This window comes from Poromitra crassiceps (assembly GCF_964638095.1).
Source record: "Poromitra crassiceps genome assembly, chromosome: 9".
NCBI classification, from domain to species: Eukaryota; Metazoa; Chordata; class Actinopteri; order Beryciformes; family Melamphaidae; genus Poromitra; species Poromitra crassiceps.
Window position 1 is genome coordinate 44,638,287 of NC_139630.1, and position 21,847 is coordinate 44,660,133.

The 21,847-nt window shown below is 43.9% G+C and overlaps 2 protein-coding genes across 2 annotated transcripts in view; both read right to left on the bottom strand.

The window, feature by feature from the left end:
* Window positions 1-1,623: 1,623 nt before the first annotated feature.
* On the bottom strand, window positions 1,624-10,106 carry opn8c (opsin 8, group member c; the record flags this gene model as incomplete). The annotated part of the gene is made up of 4 exons (XM_083642994.1): window positions 1,624-2,127; window positions 6,671-7,002; window positions 7,792-8,079; window positions 10,007-10,106. The coding sequence occupies 4 exons, from the start codon at window positions 10,104-10,106 to the stop codon at window positions 1,624-1,626; spliced, it is 1,224 nt and encodes a 407-aa protein (XP_083499120.1).
* Window positions 10,107-11,740: 1,634 nt separating this feature from the next.
* ppp2r5a (protein phosphatase 2, regulatory subunit B', alpha isoform) overlaps window positions 11,741-21,847 on the bottom strand; it is a 61,016-nt gene continuing 50,909 nt past the window's right edge. The window contains exons 6-13 of the mRNA XM_083643154.1: window positions 20,500-20,559; window positions 20,272-20,380; window positions 19,022-19,075; window positions 18,772-18,822; window positions 18,559-18,678; window positions 16,852-16,979; window positions 15,580-15,681; window positions 11,741-15,105 (exon numbers count right to left, since the gene is read on the bottom strand). Coding sequence (XP_083499280.1) covers window positions 14,877-15,105; window positions 15,580-15,681; window positions 16,852-16,979; window positions 18,559-18,678; window positions 18,772-18,822; window positions 19,022-19,075; window positions 20,272-20,380; window positions 20,500-20,559 — 853 coding nt within the window. The 3' untranslated portion in view covers window positions 11,741-14,876. The remainder of the gene's footprint in view (window positions 15,106-15,579; window positions 15,682-16,851; window positions 16,980-18,558; window positions 18,679-18,771; window positions 18,823-19,021; window positions 19,076-20,271; window positions 20,381-20,499; window positions 20,560-21,847) is intronic.

Sequence of the window (21,847 nt, forward strand, 5' to 3'; positions counted from 1 at the left end):
TAGTAGTAAAAATGTGGGTGCATAGAATCAGTAAAACTGATTCAGTGAAATGCAAAGAATTCAGGAATTAATTGCACTTTTTGGTGATTTGCCAACAGCACCATCTGAATTTAAAGTCACCAATATGGGTCTTTAAAATTAGCTGCCCCAGTTTGAATAGCCTTCTCTACACAGGAGCTGCAGTCCAAGCATAGCTCTAACCCTTAACCTTTACCTGTGTGAGCAGGGGCGGACTGGGATCATAATTCAGGCCGGGCATTAGATACCAAGCAGGCCAGGCTGATACGGGCCGACGCGCGTGCAATTTGGGTCGTTTGAAGCCAGATTTGGGCCGTTTGAAGCCCAATTTCGTTTGAAGCCCAATTTGGGCCGTTTGAAGCCCAATTTGGGTCGTTTGAAGCCAGATTTGGGCCGTTTGAAGCCAGATTTGGGTCGTTTGAAGCCAGATTTGGGCCGTTTGAAGCCCAATTTCGTTTGAAGCCCAATTTGGGTCATTTGAAGCCAGATTTGGGCCGTTTGAAGCCCAATTTCGTTTGAAGCACCTTGAATTGCCTTTGTGTATGAAAGGTGCTATATAAATAAAATTTGACTTGACTTGACTTGACTTGAAGCCCAATTTGGGTCGTTTGAAGCCAGATTTGGGCCGTTTGAAGCCCAATTTCGTTTGAAGCCCAATTTGAGTCGTTTGAAGCCAGATCTGGGCCGTTTGAAGCCCAATTTGGGTCGTTTTAAGCCCGATTTGGGCCATTTTTTTTGCAGGCCAGGCCACCGGGCATTTGCCCGACGTGCCCGATTATGCAGTCCGCGCCTGTGTGTGAGGGCAAAATGATTTACACCTGAAAACACATTCCGATGCAGAGAGGTAGATGGTCAGTTAGGCAGAACTGCGTCCAGTTTTGAACACCATTGTGGTCAGAGTTAAACACGATTTAAAAAACACGATTTCAGACGGACAAGCCCGAGTTCCCTACCAAAAGGCAAGTGATGTGAATTCATATTCGAGAAGTTAAATATCAAATGTCATATATATCTAGAGATATCTAAACATATAAAGACAATCATATGAATTTGGACATTGCATTTTGGTTGATGGTGTCTTTATGTAGAAGATAGTTAAAGGGGGATGAAACCTTAAATTCACTAATAATAATAATAATAATGATTGGATTTATATAGCGCCTTTCCAAGGCTCAAAGCGCTTACACAGAATCATTATTCGTTCACACCATTCGTACCGGTGGTTCAGAAGCGTGGCAGCCACACATTGGCGCTCAACGGCCACTCCGAACCACCATCATCCTTCATGTCTACATTCATACCAATCATACCAATCATGTCTACATTCATACCAATCATACCAATCATACGAGGCAAGGAGGGTTAAGTGTCTTGCCCAAGGACACAACGACAGCAGCTGGGAGGGAGCGGGGATCGAACCGCCAACCCTTGCGTCATTGGCCGACCCGCTCTACCTCCTGAGCTAAAGCCGCCACTAAAACAGTACAGGACGAATTATTCACTAGAGTGACTTTAGAATTTTTGGTTGATCGCTGTACTGCATTGGACAGCACCTGTTCAGTCAGAGGCTGTCCTGCGCTTGGACAGCACCTGTTCAGTCAGAGTTCAGGCAGAGGTGGGCAAAAACTCTCTGACAGGTTTTTGTTCCACGGTGGAGGCCGTCACCCTGAGATTGGACCCCCAGGCCACCATTCTGCCATGGAGATGGTTGCTTCCCGACTGCCTGCTCCTGCTCGCCGGTTCTTCCTGTGACAAGCAAAAGCTTCTCCTCTGGACGCAGCCTCGCTCCTGGAGCTGAATGTGGATGGGATGGGGGGCTTGAAGGCCCATGGCGGAGTGGGCTCCCACCTGGGCGTGGGCTCCCACCCGGTTCCCCACCAAGCTGGGGCAGAAGGGGCGGAGCAGGCGGCGCAGCTCCTGCCGGAAGGCCTTGTTAAAGTAGAAGTAGATGAAGGGGTTGTAGATGTGGGAGCTTTTGGCAAAGAGGGCGGGGAAAACAAAGCCCTCAGGGGCCATGTACCAGTTGTCCTTATGGAAGATGAGGAGGAAGGAGACCACAGCGTAGGGGGCCCAGGCGATCACAAAGCCCAGGCTGATGCAAAAAAACATCTGGAAGAAGAGGCACCATAAGATTACGACACATCAGCACTCTAACAAACAAAACCTTACTGAGCCATTTCTTATGACTCAGAGTACAGATCTCTAAGGGTGCGTTTACACCAGGTTTACACCAAGCATACTTGGGAGCAATTTATTCAAACTAAACAGACCAAATTGTGTTTGGTCTGTTTAGTCAGGTGAGAAAGCAATTTGAATTTGGAGGGCACCAAATAATCAAGCTGAGAGGCACTCACTTGTGAGTCCATGTGACTTTTGTTCGCTTAAAATTGGGTGGTGTGAACCCAAGCAAACCAAATACAGAAGTAAACTTGTCCACAATGATTTGGACCCAAATAATACAAACTGCAGGTTTGACCGCACCCTAAATGACTAACCCTTGTGTGGTGTTTTCAATGTTTACTAAAAGAAAAATCATGCAATTCTTTTTTTCAGCATGATACTCATTGGCCTTGGTCTCATTTGCTGTGAAGAACATATAAAAGAACATATTTTCATTGAGTGCACATTGTGCACCCCCCAACACATTTGTGGTGTTTGGGTCGACTGGACCCAAGGCGGTAATAAAAGTGTTGGAATTCTAAGTGAAAAAAGGTAAACATGGTTTTGCTGTGTACCTTCACTCTGTCTGTAGTGTGTAAAACTGCAGACACAGTCTGTGTACGTTCACTCTTTCTGTCATGTGTGAAACTACAAACTGTGTACCTTCACTCTGTCATGTGTGAAACTACAAACAGTCTTTGTACCTTCACTCTGTCTGTAGTGTGTGTGAAACTACAAACAGTCTTTGTACCTTCACTCTGTCTGTAGTGTGTGAAACTACAAACAGTCAGTGTACCTTCACTCTGTCTGTAGTGTGTGTGAAACTACAAACAGTCTGTGTACCTTCACTCTGTCTGTAGTGTGTGTGAAACTACAAACAGTCTTTGTACCTTCACTCTGTCTGTAGTGTGTGTGAAACTACAAACAGTCTTTGTACCTTCACTCTGTCTGTAGTGTGTGTGAAACTACAAACAGTCTTTGTACCTTCACTCTGTCTGTAGTGTGTGAAACTACAAACAGTTTTTGTACCTTCACTCTGTCTGTAGTGTGTGTGAAACTACATAGTAGTCTTTGTACCTTCACTCTGTCTGTAGTGGGTGTGAAACTACAAACAGTCTTTGTACCTTCACTCTGTCTGTAGTGTGTGTGAAACTACAAACAGTCTTTCTTTGTACCTTCACTCTGTCTGTAGTGTGTGAAACTACACAGTCTGTGTACCTTCACTCTGTCTGTAGTGTGTGAAACTACATAGTCAAGGTTTCAACATTAGTATACAGCAAGAGGGAAGCACTGCATGGATCTGATGGCTCATCTGACAGGTGCGTCATCCTTGACTCCACTCTCTCCTTCCACTCCCACATCAAAACCATCACCAAATCTGCCTTCTACCACCTCAGAAACATCTCCCGACTCCGGCCATCACTCTCTGATTCCGTCGCTGAAACCCTCATACACGCCTTCATCACCTCCCGCCTGGACTACTGTAACGGAGTCCTGTTCGGGGTTCCCAACAAAACCCTGGACAGGCTCCAATATGTACAGAACTCAGCTGCCAGGGTTCTGACCCGCACCAAACCCTGGCAGCACATCACTCCCACCCTCATCCACCTCCACTGGCTCCCGGTCAAGTCCCGTATCCTGTATAAGATCCATCTCCTCACCTACAAATCCCTCCACGCCCTCGCCCCCCAGTACCTGTCTGATCTCCTGCAACCCTACACCCCGTCCCGAAACCTGAGGTCCTCCAACTCGGGTCTCCTCTCCATCCCCCACTCCCGCCTGCGGACCTTTGGGGCCAGAGCCTTCAGCGTGGCTGCCCCCACCCTTTGGAACTCTCTCCCAGCCGAAATCCGCAATGCCGCATCACTGGCTACCTTCAAAACTCTACTCAAAACTCACCTGTTCAACACAGCCTTCCACAACTAGTCTTTTCTGTTCTTTGTTGTTCTTTGTTGTCTTCTATGTGTGTTCATCATCTTGTGCTCTGTGAAGCGCCTTGGGTTCCTTGAAAGGCGCTATATAAATCTAAGCTATTATTATTATTATTATTATTATTAGTGGGGCATTAGACAAACAGAATCCAAGAGGTCTTGCTTGATATCAGTCCCCAGGTTTTGATGCAGATCACCATGGAATAAAACTAAGGCACTACGTCTTCAAGTAGAAATATGTATTTAATCGAGCATAAGGCAATTAGACAGCTAAGGTTTCAACATTGTTACATTTCGAGCACCGCAAACCGGTCTGCTCCCTGCACACTTGACCAGCCTGACAGCACCAAATCACATTTCATCACAAAAAACGAATAGCACTTTTAATGATAAATGTGATCTAGCAGAGGTAAAATGGCAAATCTTAACTATAGAAATCGCTAGCTCATCCGTGGCCTCATCCGCAGCTCGGCTGCTGCGTGGCCTCGCCTGCCCAATTGGCATGCGCAGAGCACAATTTGCACAACTTTGCATCACTGATGACATCTCACTGATGTTGCGTGTGTGGCCATGGACGGTGCATAATAAACTTCACACACGGTACTGTATGTATTATATTGCACATTCATGTGTTTACATACTGTGTGAGTACAGCTGCTTAATTGATCTCCTCTGCTCCTCCTTACCTCAGGCTGAACACCTGCAGACACTCAGCTGATTGCTGATGCAGCTCTGCCTGCAGGTATAAAAGCTGGCTTGCTGCTGGGACACAGTTATGCCTACCCCACACTACAGGATTTTCAAATCCTTGAAGATTATAAAAATCTTGAGAGCCCACACACTACAGGACAGAGAGCCGATTTTTTAACATTTCAATCTTGGGACACACACACAATCGCGTCTGTTCAAACGCAACCCCACACACTAGAAGATTATGCCGAAGATTCACCTTGAAGCAGGGCTCGACGTTAACTTTTAAAATGCCTATTCAGTGTGCGCACCGGGTGTAGTAGTGTCATTTCGTTTTCGATTTTTTATTTTATTTTATTTTTTTATAATGCATTTGCACTGAAAGGATTTGTTTAACTAATATTTGCGCGGACAGCCGCGTCCATTCGGGGTGTAGGCCTACTGTGCACGGCCAGGCGAAAACCGTCTGCACAGGTGTCTTGTGGAGGGGCGCGTCTGCTGATTTGACTCACTTTTCCGTGTGGACACTCGCGATGCGGGAAGCTGAGACCTAAGCGCTTGTTGTAGGCTACATGCTTTGCAGTATAGCATTAGTTTTCCGTCCCGTTCAAAGACGCACGGGTATTTCACCTCGATGACAATTTCCTCGTTCTTTGTTTCTGTGCGGGGCTGCGGGTGGACACGGACCAGTTTATTTTGCGAAAAACTAATGGAAACGCAGCTACTACTGGCTCTCTGCTCAAGATGCAATCGCCTGTCGGGTTGTAAATATCTAACATGTTAGATATGGCCGATTCACAATCGGGAAGAGGCAGTCTTCCCGATTGTGAATCTTTGAACCCCACACACTACAGGATCATTTGGGAAGATTATCTGCCCGACGCGCTTCAAATCGGGAGCACCCCCGAGAAAATCGGGAGGGGGGAATCTTGGCCATAATCTTGCAAATTATCCTGTAGTGTGGGGTAGGCATTAGTCTACATCCTGAATCCAGCCCAGCAGCACCTGCAGATTGGTTTGTTACTTTGTTGCCCATTTCCTTCCTTTATTAGGTCCTGGCACAATAGGTGCCAGGCTTTATTGTTTTAGTTTGTTGGACAAATCATTCAATAACTTCACTCTCATACTGGGTAGTGTCACCAAAATCATGTCACACATAGCCTCCAGCTGGTTATACTACACCAATAAGTTGATAACTTTACCGAACTCCTTGAGTGGTGTCCTTTATGTTGTGGTTTCCACTTGAGCCTTAATTTCTGTTATGTGTGGAGGCCGTAACACTGATATCACAACAATTGCTTGAGTGACCATCACTGATCACATCATGGAGTGCTTGAGTGACATCACTCAGCGCACAATTGCTCAACTTCACATCACTGACGAGTAGGGAGGGAAAAGTAGAGTCCGCACATTGACTGATGATTTCATAGACACTGTGACATCATCAGTGACATCACAATTGCTTGAGTGACCATCACTGATTACATCGAGTGCTTGAGTGACATCATCAGTGACATCATTACTGACCAAAATCATCACAAATCTCACAATGTGGGACCAAAAACATGACCAAAAACGCAGACGGACAGAGCCCACTTAATTTTATGATGATGATGATATTGGCTGTCTATATTGCATGTATAATTGAAATAAAGACAACATCTGTTAGTATTTTTGCATACATTTTTTGGAACATTGCAAACATTGGGTAACAAAAATGTGAACATACCATGGGTTAAATGACCAAAAGCACAGTACATAATGTCACACATGGTGGAAAGACAACAGCACCTCACATACAGTGTAAGCACAGTAAATGACAGTACAGGCAGCACATACATAACAGAAATGACGAAACCAACCCGGCTCACCGTGGAGAGGCGTTTCTCAGTGTTTTTCAGGTTGTGGCAGATGCCTCTGGCAGACAGAGTATGGGAGACGTGGTACAGCTTGTAGAGGATCTCGCACTGGGACAGGACAATGGCCAGGATGGGCAGCAGTGCAAAGATGATGAAGGAGCAGAGGACGTAGATGGCACCCTTCAGCGAGGTGTGGTATTTCCTGAAGTCGATGGTGCAGGCCAGGCCATAGGGCTCGGGGACGTACTCCCCCCAGCCGAACAGGGGGAAGCTGGACCACAGCGTGGAGATGAGCCAGGTGGCACCGCACACCAGCCGGATGTTGCCGCGCTGCAGCCACACAGCTGTGAGGGGGAACAAACGTTAGGCCCACAGTTCATTAATGCTTAAAGGAACACCACTGATTTTCAACCAGCTTTGTACTATTACAAAATCAGTAGTACGTATATCAGAATCAGTTTGGCAGTCATTCATTTAGTTTGACCGTTATTGAGAGTTGATTGAGTTAAGGTGTGGACCAGTGATTGTGTATGAATGACATCACGTGAGACTTGCATGATGTTTATATAGCATGCCCAAGTCCTTTATACTGTAATCAAAGAAGCAAGGAAATCAGATGGGACCTTTAATATTAATGTTAATATACAACAGCTGGCACGAATGTTGAAATTCTGTGTAAATAAAGCACTAAAATTAAGGATGAGATGGTCTTTCTGATTGTCCAAAGCTGTTTTAATAAAAACCTTCACCATGCCATAATTTCATATTGTGAAAATGTTACACTCATTTGGGGTGACATTGAACCTGCACATCACGGTCAATACTTGCCGAGTTACTGTATAGAATTTATTTTAGAAGGTTATCCTGAAAAGTAAAACAATAAAAGTAGCAAAACATCTCAATTGGATTTTGGCCTAACTTTTGACGAGGCCAGTCAAAAAAATGCAAACGTTTCAATTTCATATTCTTCAAGTAGAATTAGTCTTTGCCCTGTCCCCTTGTTCTAGTCTAAAGTGACGGTAAAGTGTGTGAATTGTCCAATGCCTAAAACCCCTGATACTCCCCCTGTCCCACCAACAACAAGCCCCTTCACCCCCCCTGATACTCCCCGTCCCACCAACAAGCCCCTTCACCGTAAAGCCAGCAGGTCTTGAGGTAGCGAATGATGCTGATGGCGGCAATGGTGAACATGCCGCACAGGCTGAAGATGTAGCAGCCCAGGCCGTAGTACAGGCAGGTGGCGCTCTGTCCCAGCCAGGCGTGGTTGAAGGAGGCCAGGATGGAGAGCGGGTAGAAGCAGATGCAGGACAGGAAGTCGACCACGGCCAGGTTGACGCACAGCAGCTCCGAGCCCACCATCCTCTTCCTCCTGCGGTAAGAGATCAGCAGCACCAGGCCATTGCCCACCGTGGAGAGCAGAACTGCACAGTGGGACACACATTTTCTCTTTGAAATATTGCTTAAAATTGTCCAAAATAGGGTTCTATAATACAAGTGGTCTAAGATTAAGCACTAAGACCTAAGAGGCCGTGATAAACTATGTTACTACAAGGGGCGTTCGTAGCCCTGATGCCAATTGGAGGGCCTAAAACCCTCTTAGCCGTTGTAAAATCATGGTAAACCATGGCCTCACGGGGCTTATTGCTTTTATAAAATGGTTACTACATATAGCTGGCAAGGTATCCTAAAATAAAGACACGACAACAACAAAATCTAATATTGATAACCGCCAAGCAATGTAGTCCTTCAGCTGCGGCATTTAGCGGAATGGTTGCCGAGCAACACAGACGCTATTTGGTGCAGTAATACTGTCAGTGTGATGGGGTCACAGGTGTTTGTTTATAGAGATTTTACAATGGCTTCGAAAGCGCATCAGCCAATCATAATCAACGTGGTCCTTGATCTGTTCACCCGTCTATATGTTTTATAAGGAAACATTTTCCAATTCACACACTACAAAAAACCCCTGTCAAGGCGCCACACCTCTCTACCTGTTCCCAGCTGCCCCTGTGACAACACATTCTAATTACGCCATGTCAATATGCAATTCAAGTGCTCTACAAAAGCTGTATGGCTCATTAGCTTTGCTCCTGAATATGCAATATCACAACCAAGGGCTTACATTGTTCATGTGCCGCACTGCGTTTCCGGGGGGAAACGGAAATGGGACCCTATGGAGCCAGCCTTGAGTGCTCACTCTAGCCCCGGCTGTGCGGTTTACATTTTTAAAACTGTGACAATTCACACAACTTTAACACGACATGCAAATATAATACCTCAAACTCTTGAGCTACTTCTGCGCTCACTCAGAATGTCAAAATATAAGCGATGTGATGTATAGTTTTTGAGATATTAACGTTTGTTTGGTACAATTCATACTAGGTAATTGCTGTGGGCTTCCGCATTTCTGAGGGATTTGTCCTATAGCATAACGTTGTTGGGGGGGGCGGAATTGAAGACTATTTTGAAATGATAAGCTGAGATGGCAAAAGTTGTATCTGTTTTGAAGCAAAAATATCTGTTTTAATCTAAAATGCACAATTGGACCTCAAAGAAGTATAATTTTACAGACAAAACACAGTGGACACTTGTACACAGATGACTGGAGTGTGTTTTTTTCGCATATGTGGCAGACTTGCACCTAGCACAAAACATCCATCTTAAGTTCGCCTAGGTCCTGGTTCTGTGCTTTTCCTTTTAAACTTTTATCACTAATTTTATTTAACCCTCATACTAAACACTAAAGGCATAACCTATAGAAGAATATGTTTTCAAGATAGTGCCACTCCCACTGGCATATTTGTTTTCAGGTGTCTAAAGAAAAATCTGATTTTCAGTAGTGCTTATTGGTTGGATATTGTTTGCATTGCAGATTTATCCTAATGAAAAATCACTATAATGTTCCTATAGTAAGTGCCATCTGTAATCAATAATGAATTTTAATCATGGAATCACAATATTCCTACAGTAGTGTGGTAGGCAATAGTGAATTTGTAGTAACTTTGTGGTATTTTTCCATCCCCAATTGGAATCATTATTACATTCCTACATTAATTTATATATTCCAACAGGGATTTACAGTTTAGTAATAGTGGATTTACAGTATCCTTATCGTAGTCAAATGGTAGGCTATTTTCATATCAAACCTATAGCATCACTATATTATTCCAAACGTATAGAGACATAAATAGGTATATTTTGCTATTATATTTGCACATAATCCATCAACAATGCATTGCTGCTATAGACTATTATTTTTGGACTAAGCTAAAGAATACAGGTCCAATAGGCTATAGAAGACTTTTTAAACAAATGAACAGAGAATACTGTAAGTAAAGCCAAACATACCAATCGAGAGTATGGTAAGTCCTACACAGATGTCAGCAGCAGGAGAAAGTTTGGATGTGAAGACAGAAGCGGTGCGGTTATCAGAGGAGTTGACAGGCATTTTGGTGTTGTTGTAAAGTCCAGTCAGGTGGGAAACAGCAGCATGTTGTTGTAAAGTCCAGTCAGGTGGGAAACGGCAGCATGTTGTTGTAAAGTCCAGTCAGGTGGGAAACGGCAGCATGTTGTTGTAAAGTCCAGTCAGGTGGGAAACGGCAGCATGTTGTAAAGTCCAGTCAGGTGGGAAACGGCAGCATGTTGTTGTAAAGTCCAGTCAGGTGGGAAACGGCAGCATGTTGTTGTAAAGTCCAGTCAGGTGGGAAACGGCAGCATGTTGTTGTAAAGTCCAGTCAGGTGGGAAACGGCAGCATGTTGTTGTAAAGTCCAGTCAGGTGGGAAACAGCAGCATGTTGTTGTAAAGTCCAGTCAAGGTGGGAAACAGCAGCAGCGGTGCTCTGCTCCTGACAGCTCCCCAGTACACGCCACACTCACTCACTACCGACAGCAGTGTGATGACACCCAAGGAAGGACTCCTTCACTTAACAGCAAACACTCCCACACTGCCTACATACACATGCTAGGTAGCATTAAACCACAAAACTGTATTTGGTAATAGCCTGCCCTACCACGTTCCAATTAACCTGCTATGGCGTATAACTGCAACTGCATATTTTATTTTAATTCCCTATAAGAAAAAGTTGTTCATAATTACTTTTTTTTTTACAATATTTTTTTCCCTATTTTTTATCCCATTTTTATCCCCCATTAGTGCTAATTTAATTTATTTATCCTGGTTGCTACTCCACCCTCTGCCGATCTGGGGAGAGCCAAAACTGGCTCCATGCTTCCTCCGAGACATGGGCAGTTAGCCAGCCGCTTCTTTTCACCCGACAGGGGAAAATTCACTGGTAGGACATAGCACGTGGGAGGTTCACACTATTCCAACCAGTTCCCCTCCCTCCAAACAGGCGCCCTTAACGACCAGAGGAACCATATTAGCAACCAGGATATTGTATGTTTTGGTGAAGGGGTTCCTATATGAAGGAAACTCCCGGGAGGCACAGGGAGAACATGCAAACTCCACACAGAACGGCCCTTTTGACGACCCCACCCGGGCGGTGGGCACTCGAGGACATGCGGACGGGCACGCATTCCTTCAGCGTTCACAGCGTCCCAGGTGAGAATCGAACCCAGGACCTTCGAGCTGTGAGGCGACTGCACCACCGTACCCCCTTTCATAATTACTTCTTAATAAATCTAAAGCCTGTGAACTGAAATGGTGCAACATATTTTTGTTGACCATTTGGAAACACTGATAATAATTAGGCCTATAATGAGCAATTTAAAATTTTGATCAACAGAAAACCGCAGTTTCACCTACATTTACATTACATTTTGTACTTTATAAAGAGCGACTTCATTCATTCAATAGTTCAGATTAGGTGTTGAAGGACCCCTTGATGGGACATACTGTACATAATGTAACCTACATGACATTTTGGCTTTGGGAAGGTTCCTTTAACACTTCAGGGCAAATCTCAGACCACAAAAGAACCATCTGACTGTTGCTTATGAGCTCTATGCTGGAAGGCAAGAGGAAAGGCAGAGGAAACAATCTTGCGCCATCTGTTGACCTCCAGGATGTACTGCAGCTCAGTACACCCTGACAAAAAAAACACACCAGATGTTGTGCTTTGAGTAGAAAGATAAAGTAGACTTTATTTGATGGCATTGAAAACCTAAATAAGGTCTGCCATTACAAAACAGGTTCCCCACACAGTTGTATGTCACAGAGATTGGAATGGTGTACTGACAGAAAGGCATCGGAAAGACTAGACCTAAAATATGAACTTAAAAGTAGAGAGCAGACACTCGGATTCAGAGAGAACACCATTCAATTCAAGACCTGTTATATTAGTCCTATGGTCCAGGACAGTCCAGCTGATGTTAGGAACACAAGCAACTCAACTCCCAAAGATAAAAATGAAACTACTGGTAAATTAAAACTCATGATATCTGGTATTAAGTCTGGAGATTATCCTGATACCACGTTCAAGACAACTCGGAACGCAGGAAAAAATGGGCTCCAACCTGTAAAAAATGAATTGAACGGTCGTCGACGTCGGAATTACCAGTCGGAAATTCTGGTATAATTTTGAGCCCCAATTCGTCCGAGTTGACATCATCAAAGTGTTTGTTGACCTAATTTGAGATGTAATTATGCAATATGTGTGTATATTGTTTATATTTCACAGATTATAGCAATATGTTGAATTCATCAGCTATTTTACCAATGAAGTGGTAAATACAGATGCTAATAAACGCTACACTTCTGTTTGTATGTTCAGATATCAGCCCTATTTTACGGTCTGGACTTGTTTTATTCAAGGAAGTGGCTAATCGTGCCACTAATCAAGCTAGCGAGCAATAAACACGTTTCACTTACTATACGTACTTACCGGTAATAATAAAAGCATCTCATTAGTTTGCCAGTGGAAAACCTTTAATCTGAAGGAACTGCGCAGGAAATTTAGTTACTTATTCCAGGCAACTTGACATGCTCCGGGACGGAGCCTCGAAGTTGCATGGTGCAGGAAACAGGGGTTCAGGGCGCAGAGTGGCAATGAGTGGGCAACAGATTCTCATTAACCACAGCATTGAATTCCGCCACTTTGTCACACCCCCTCTAAGGCATATTCCGACACGAGAGGTTCCCTTTGGCTTTATACTTGGATGCACACGGTTGGGGTTGGGCAAAGCCACTTGGTTGGGGTTAGGGTTTGGATATGGGTCAGGGTTAGAAATGCAAGGTGACCAGGAGGTGGGGACGCACCGTGAAGCCGGTGCCTCACGCTGGGCTCCGCCTGAAAAGTCCTGGAAACCACCTCATGCCCACACCCCAGGGCTGATTGGGCTGAAAATGTTCACGGTGGGGGGTTATGAATATGATGGTTGTATGTTATGATCTGGGGAAGGTCACTGGCAGGTTGTATAGTGCTGGAAACCACCATCATTTCTGGCCAAGCAAAAGGCGCAGTTGTATTGCTTTAACCCAGGCAACGCCGGGTTACCTTGCTAGTTTAAAAACGCAAATCTGCTGCCATCCACTGTCCAATGCCAGATAACGTCACGTTTTAATCTTAAAACTGGTTTTATGCTTAGGCGAAATTGGCAGCGCCGACGGGTTGCCGCAGCTGGCCGTCCTATCGGCGCAGCTCGGCGGAGGGCGCGTGCAGCTCCTCGAAAATGTGACTCCGCGGCGTCAACGCGGACGTGACGAGCACAGCACGAGAGCTGTGATTGGCCGTTGCCTTGGGCCGCGCACATATCTGCTGACGTAGTTGTGATGAATGAGGAAATGCCATTTCCTCATTTAACAGTGCTTGTCCCTCATCTAGCAAAGCCTTCTGCAGGCTCACCGGAATGAGTTTTGAAATGGGGGGACAATAAAATGTCCCCCCACCGACATGAATGCAAGTTCTTGGTAAATGACATAACGTCATATGCAATGAACATGAGTGTATCACAAGCAACCTAGTGTTTTGGACGTGTACTGCAGTCAACGCGCCAAGTTACGTTCGAGTATGCAGTCTCGCTGTCGACGCTAGTCGGCGGCAAGGCTTTAAGTCGAGGCTGCGCAGAATCCTGTCAGCGCCTTAACTCTTTGTTTTCTGGCTTTGGGAAAGTCCCGTTCATATTCTCAAATACTGATTGAACTGTCCCAGACCACAAAAATAACATGAATAAAATCTTAATTGAGTGGCAATTCCCTTTAAGTAGACTCCAACCTCACATACACAAACACACAAAGACTTAAGCACATCCTGTATCCCATCATATTTCATCTGCTAAACTAAATCTGTTACCACGTTCAAAAATCTTTGCCTCGTTAATACTCTGGAAAAAATATATGGCTCATTTATTTATTCATCTACTGTTATTAATTTTAGTCGGACTGGAAAAATACAGTATATATATGTGTGTGTGTGCCCATTTCATTCACTCTCTAAGTCCCAGCTCATCTCATTACTTTAGTGTAAATATGGCTGCAGGTCGTGAGTTACAAATATTAAGTTCAGCTTCATGTATTGACCAGATAAAAAATATATACCGACACACCCGAAACACAAGAAAGACCTCACGAATATGACATTCTCTAATGTCTCCAATGGAGACTTTGAATAAGGTTTATCTCCAAAGTAGTAACCAGAGTCACTGAGAGATATCGATCCATTTCAGGGATGTCGCTTCTCACGATTTTCTTCCTTTTTTTTGGCCATGCAACTCCAGTGGGAGAAGACAGTCTGATCGCACCCCTGCTATGTACATCAATAGATACATGTCTGGTCCCATCCGCCCCGATCCTCCCAAAGCTCGAACCTCCCTTCTCCCTTAAGGTTTGCACCCCCGTGTTGGCAGCAGTGAGGAAAAGCACATACAAAATAGACAAAATCTTAAAATAGCAGTTCAGCTTCTCTAAGTGCAGCACAATCGGAAACATTAACTTCAAGTCAGAATTATTTTCTCCCCTCCCGTACTGTATATCATACAATGAAAAAAAAAGAAAAGAAAAAAAAAGGTGAGGATAAATCTTTGATCAGACAAAAAAAAAAGGAACCATATACTGCAGCCACACTAACACATCCAAAAATAGTCTTAAATTGAAATATATATTTTCTGCCAAAGAATTGCTGGCATTTTAAGTCACTCTAAATAGATTTAATATACTGATGAGGTGTAACTTGTGTTTTTTTTTACCCGCCCCCCTCCCCCTCCACCCGACAGTCCGTATACGGTGTCAAACCGTTGTGGAATAGAAAACTTAGATCCTGTGTCATTTGGCACATGGGGTGGTCTCACTTGTTGCCGCGGTGACGTCGCAATCTTTGCCGTCTGTGGTGACAGCAACTGCATCACTCTTGTCCTGGGGATTATTGTTGTTGTTGTTGTTCTGGGCGTTCTGAAGCCCGTGGCTGTTGTTCTGTACCAGAGCGCTGTTGCTGAGCCGCAGCTCCTCAAGCTTCTTCCACAGCTCCTCCCTCTCCTGCTCCTTCTTCTTCTCCCTGGGAAGACAACACACTGAATCCAATTAATTGATTAATTAGTTTACAAAGGACTCAAATATCACAGAGGTTCAATGTGGTTTGAAAGTGCTCGAGGCAACTTTGAACGTAAGCCATTCCAGATGGCAGCGAGAGGTAACTGTTTGAACTTCAATACCCAGAGGTAGGGGGAAGGGGACACTTTTCTCCATTGCAACCCCACATTTTTATTTAGGCTGAAGCGAAGGGTGTATTTTTACATAAAGATCTTGCCTTGTGCAACTTAAAGGGCATGAAAAGCATAGGACAGTCAATACCTGAATGCTCACACTGTTGCCATTGATTACAACTAAAGCAATTAGGGCTGTCCCAAACAATTATTTTCTGTTTATTCATCATTAAGTTTGAGGACATTTTGAGAAGTCCACCAATTGATATCGGAGAGGCATAACCGGAAAGGACAGCTATTGCTGCTGAGACAGGAAGTCTACTCACCGCTGTCTGTCTGCTTTATAGGAGGCGGTCAAGTCATCAAACAGTGTGCTGTTCATCTCCATCAGCGTCTTCAGCACGTTGTAGACCAGCGCTACAATGGTCCTTCAACACACAAGTGATGTGCTGGCATCAATAACATGACCAGAAAACACAATACATAGCACTCACCGCATGCTAGATAGTGGTCATTAACGTTGGGGTCAATTCTCTTTAAGTTCAACATGTTAGAAATAGCAGTTCATTAAAGGTGCTGTACATGATATATATATATTTTGTAATTAAGTGTTAAATAGCTCTACATTCTGACAGCCATCCCTGATATAGAGTTTTTGGCCAGTAACGTGGGTCTTCCAGTCCCTCTGCTCTAGCCTGGGTAAACCCAGCCTCCACGTGAGTGACCTCTATCTATGTGCTATGTGACTGATAGCACATAGATAGAGGTCACGTGGAGGCTGGGTTTACCCAGGCTTTAACTGGGTATGTTACTGACCAAACACTACAGTATATCAGTGATGGCTGTCGGAAAGTAGAGCTATTTAACACTGTATTTTATTTTTTATTTTAATACCACTTACAGCACCTTTAAATGATAGAGAATTCACTAAATTAGTTGAATTTGGAAGAAAACTTAAAATTTAGCATAAGTTTAGCATGAATTGCCCAATTAGATTTTTTTATAATCAATGTATTGTCTTAGGGCATGAATCCACATTATATTATGGCACACCAGTGACCTCAGAAACATTTTGATTATCTTTACAAACAAAGCTTGCAAGTAAGCCATTGGTTTACAAGGCAAAGTAGTAATAACAATTGCTTCCCGGTAATTACAAAGGGCACAGCTGTAAGTCTCCTGATTCAGTGGTAGCGCACAAGATCCTCTTTCTGACTGGGACAGGTTGAAATACAGGGAAGCCTGGGTGTGTTTGATTTGATACACTTGTACTGTGTTTTGTACTTGTGTACTTGTATTTTTGTCCGACGTGTAATGTGCTTTTGCCTTCTTGGCCAGATCACCCTTGAAAAAGAGACCTCGGTCTCAATGGGTTTTTATTTTCTGGTTAAATAAAGGTTTGATTGATACAATAGTTACTGACACATTCATAGTGCATGAAAAGTTATCTTCAAGTGGTAGATTCATTTAGGGATAAACCAAGATCACTACCTCGCTCTCTAGTTTCTACAAGAGTTAGTATGGTGCTTTATGGGAATTAACAGCATAGGTAGAGACTGCTTGGCTGAAAACAACCCTTTGTATGCTGGAGTACTTACGGATTCCAGTGCTCTTTGGAGATTCTGTACAGGCTACCGAACATGATGGGAAGGACCTTGTCGATGTTCTCCTCTATGAGGCTGAGAATGTACTCATTATTCCAGAAGTAAAGCGCTCGCTCCGCTACCTGTGATGACAGTGATAATGTACTCGTTATTCCAGAAGTAAAGCGCTCGCTCCGCTACCTGTGAAGACAGAATTTCACTTCCGGGACAAGTAAACTAAGTCTAAGAATGTACTCGTTATTCCAGAAAGCGCTCGCCCCGCTACCTGTGAGGACAGAATATACTCGTTATTCCACAAGTAAAATGCTCACTCTGCTACCTGTGAGGACAGTGACAGGAAGTAAAATGCTCACTCTGCTACCTGTGAGGACAGTGACAGGAAGTAAAATGCTCACTCCGCTACCTGTGAGGACAGTGACAGGAAGTAAAATGCTCACTCTGCTACCTGTGAGGACAGTGACAGGAAGTAAAGCACTCACTCCGCTACCTGTGAGGACAGTGACAGGAAGTAAAGCGCTCGCTCTGCTACCTGTGAGGACAGAGACAGGAAGTAAAGCACTCGCTCTGCTACCTGTGAGGACAGTGACAGGAAGTAAAGCACTCACTCCGCTACCTGTGAGGACAGTGACAGGAAGTAAAGCGCTCGCTCTGCTACCTGTGAGGACAGTGACAGGAAGTAAAGCGCTCGCTCTGCTACCTGTGAGGACAGTGACAGGAAGTAAAGCGCTCACTCCGCTACCTGTGAGGACAGTGACAGGAAGTAAAGCACTCGCTCTGCTACCTGTGAGGACAGTGACAGGAAGTAAAGCGCTCGCTCTGCTACCTGTGAGGACAGAGACAGGAAGTAAAGCACTCACTCTGCTACCTGTGAGGACAGTGACAGGAAGTAAAGCGCTCACTCTGCTACCTGTGAGGACAGTGACAGGAAGTAAAGCGCTCGCTCTGCTACCTGTGAGGACAGTGACAGGAAGTAAAGCACTCACTCTGCTACCTGTGAGGACAGAGACACGAAGTAAAGCACTCACTCCGCTACCTGTGAGGACAGTGACAGGAAGTAAAGCGCTCACTCCGCTACCTGTGAGGACAGTGACAGAAGGTAAAGCGCTCACTCCGCTACCTGTGAGGACAGAGACAGGAAGTAAAGCGCTCGCTCCGCTACCTGTGAGGACAGTGACAGGAAGTAAAGCGTTCATTCTGCTACTTGTGAGGACAGTGACAGGAAGTAAAGCGTTCATTCTGCTACTTGTGAGGACAGTGACAGGAAGTAAAGCGCTCACTCCGCTACCTGTGAGGACAGTGACAGGAAGTAAAGCACTCACTCCGCTACCTGTGAGGACAGAGACAGGAAGTAAAGCACTCACTCCGCTACCTGTGAGGACAGAGACAGGAAGTAAAGCGTTCATTCTGCTACTTGTGAGGACAGTGACAGGAAGTAAAGTGACAGGGAGTAAAGCGCTCGCTCCGCTACCTGTGAGGACAATGACAGGAACGGAGATGGACTGTTGGTCAACAAGTGAAATGCATACATGAAATGTACATCTTTAACACTTCTTTTGGGATTGACTGTACAGATGAAAGCAATATTTCCTCCACTACATTCATGATGAAAGAGAGGTGTATTTTAAACCCCCAAAAAATAAACATGGATTGTGCACAAGGGAGTGGAAGGTGTGTAGCTCTGTGCGTGTGTCTTCAGCGTACCTGAAAATGGGGGTTTGCCACACATCTAGAGATCTGTTTGAACAATGGCTCCTCAATTTTCTTGAATTGCGTAGGCTCACTGACATCCAGAATCTCCTCAATTTCACCTAGGAACATCACCTAATTGGATAAAAGACACAGAATGTCAAGATCTGATTGGCTACGGTCAGAACAGTGCCAGACAGCGCATTGTTGTTTTTACAGATGTAATACCTCTTTCTGGCTACAGGTTTTAGGCCAAAACTTCAACAGCCCACGGATCACCTGCATATGCAATAGAGAACAACAAAAACAACAAACAAATAAGAGTCTGTTTGATTGGGTGGTTGCTAAGTGTCCACTAGAAACGTCTCTGCGGTGTCGACAAGACAAAGATGCTCCAAGCTGTGGGTCATATTGAGTGGGAGGAGTCATATGGAGTGGGAGGAGTCATATTGAGTGGGAGGAATAATTGAAGTAGTACCGGCTCAGTGAGGCTGGGATCCTTCTCCAGGAATTGGACAACGCAGTAGGCCAGCTGAATAAGAGAAAACAAGCACTGTCAATGTACAAACTACACACAAACACCCACATAAACAGTCAGCCGCTTCAACTACTAGGGCTTAAACTAGGGCTAACTTTTTCAGTTTAAGGATTTATCGGCACAAGATTTTACAGCACTGCATCTCAGAGAACCCCATCTGAGAAGACTTCTGGTGTTAGAATTTAATAATAATAATAATAATAATAATAATGAAGTTTATTTGTATAGCACTTATCAAAACCAATGTTACAAAGTGCTTAACAATGAACATAAAACAACAATAAAAATATACAGTGTGTGGAAAAGCTGGTAAAAAGCAGGCAGTAAAAGACAATACATGGGAATAAAAGTAGACTAGATAAAGAGTAAAATAACAATAAAACAACATTTATAAAAAAGCCTTTCTGTATAAATTAGTCTTGAGAAGTGATTTAAAAGACGATACAGATTTGGCAAGGCGGAGTTCCTTTTTTTTTTAGTTTATATTTAGTTTAATTTAGTTTATAGTTGCAGAACTGTCTATACTGCAGGTGGACTGATAACAGTGGGCAAAGGAAAACCTTCTACATTCTCTCATTGTGGTAACTTCTACAGAGAGAAATAGCAGTACTCCTTCCTACTCTTTGGCTGGGGACTGAGGATGCGAATCGAGAACCGGAAGCGTTTAGAACCAGTTCCAAATTGTCCAATAACTGTTATCATTTCCTTTTATCGATGCCAGCATGTTTTTCAGTTTTCAGACAGTTGAGCAGGCGCATTGCAAAAACACATGCATCATGACGTCAAACTCTGTGTCATCGCTGCTGGAAAGGTTCACACAGAAAATTGATCAGGAATCAATAAAGAATTGGCCCGATAAGCAGAATCGATAATAGCATTGGTATCAATAAAATCTTATCAGTTCTCCTCCCTACTGGAGACCCCTGGCCTCTCAAGGACCTGTGGTGATTCCTCGGCTCCACAATGGGAACCCATGAACTGGGACTTGTTCATTTTACAGCCGCTAGATGGCGCTGTAATCCAAGGATTCCATCATGGCCTGCTTCATCCTACTCACACAGTTCTTACCAACAGCTGTTTAGTTAGTCGGTTCCTTTCTGTTCAGTTTTGAATGATACAAATTATTTAGAGAATATACAGCCAATATTACTGGTTATAATTAATTGGACAGTAAGGACCATTTTCCCTACCTGGGCATGAAAAAGGGCCAGTCCTTTAGCAGTATGCATGGGGATGAGCACCTTCATGAGGAACTGCTTGTGCTCCGCCTTCAGAGGCAATGCAAACCCATTGATGATACTGTAGGGAAAATAACAGCAGTTATTACAGTATGCAAACCCATTGATGACAGTGTAGAAAAATAACAGCAACAACAGTCTGGCTTTGTGTCACATGACCACACGTCCTTCCTTACTCACCTTCCCAGGATCTCTAGGAGCTCAGCCACTCCATTAAAGTGGTCAGTCTCATAGATGAACCTGCAGCAACAAACACAATCGACAACAGAATTGATGTAACGCAAAACATGAACCTAAACGAGTAGGACAACTCTAAAAACACACAGTCATTTGGTATACGTCCAGTGAAGAGAAGACTGTTTAGTTTCCTCTTTAAATTTGGTTAAAGCTATGCTCTGGGAATGTTGGCCTTTATGCGTCAACATTTACTCCTGTTCTCTACAGAAATACAGTATTTATAGATGTTGAGGATGGTGATGACGACCATTAAATTAGTTAGGACTGTTATTTCTTCCCTCATGTTATGCAATATGACTGTGACGTACAGCTCTGTGGAGAATGGAGTGTAACACACGTGAACGCTATGCATTTGTTGTATGCAGGGGGAAAGAAAGAAAAAGGCACTCGCAAAGCACTACACGTCTATCTGGATGTGTGGACGTTCAGATGAACATCACCGGTCTGTGATTCACTAGCCGTGTTCGGAATAGTTCACTCATTCACTATTCCCCATATAGTGTTTATCATATAGTGAACGATATGGGGAATAATCAAATGAGTTTCGGACACTACACGGATTTTCTTCTGAAGATCATTGCGTCACAAGATAATGCCGGGTATTCATGTGACGTTGACAACCCGCGCCCAGTATCACATAAACAAAACGTGCTCTCCAGCAGTATTGATGTTGCATGTTTTGACCGCTAAATCCTAAATAAATGGTTGAAATTCAAATTACGTGCATGTGTGGTTTTGTCAACTATGGTGCGGTCTCCTAATAGCAAGCTGTGCTGGTCAAGTAGCTAATGAGCTTGTTAGCTCGTGAGCTAGCGACTTTCTTCTCCTTCGGTAAAGACAACCGCATTGTATTGTGGTATACCGGCGGAAATGTAGGGTACATTCGCTGTTCACTATAAATCGCTGTGCATTGTGGGTATTTTATAGTGGACTATATACTATATAGTCCACTATATATATAATATACTATATATATATATACAGTATAGTGAATGAAATTAACAGTTGAGAATAAATACACTAAATAGTCCACTATTTCTGTCATCGGGACCATTTTCTGAACACGGCGATTGTCAATGGTGCAGTAGAGCAGCTCCATGTTGTTTGACATGGATTACAGTTTTACCTCGTTTTGGTAGACAAGACTCTTAAGATAAACTACTCTGACTGTCCTAGGCCACAATAATAACACATGTCAATTCTGTCATTCTCGGGTAATGTCCTTTAACTGGCTGAATAATGTTGAAACATGTTAAAGGCCCCGTCCAGTGTATGTTGTAATTTTTAAGAT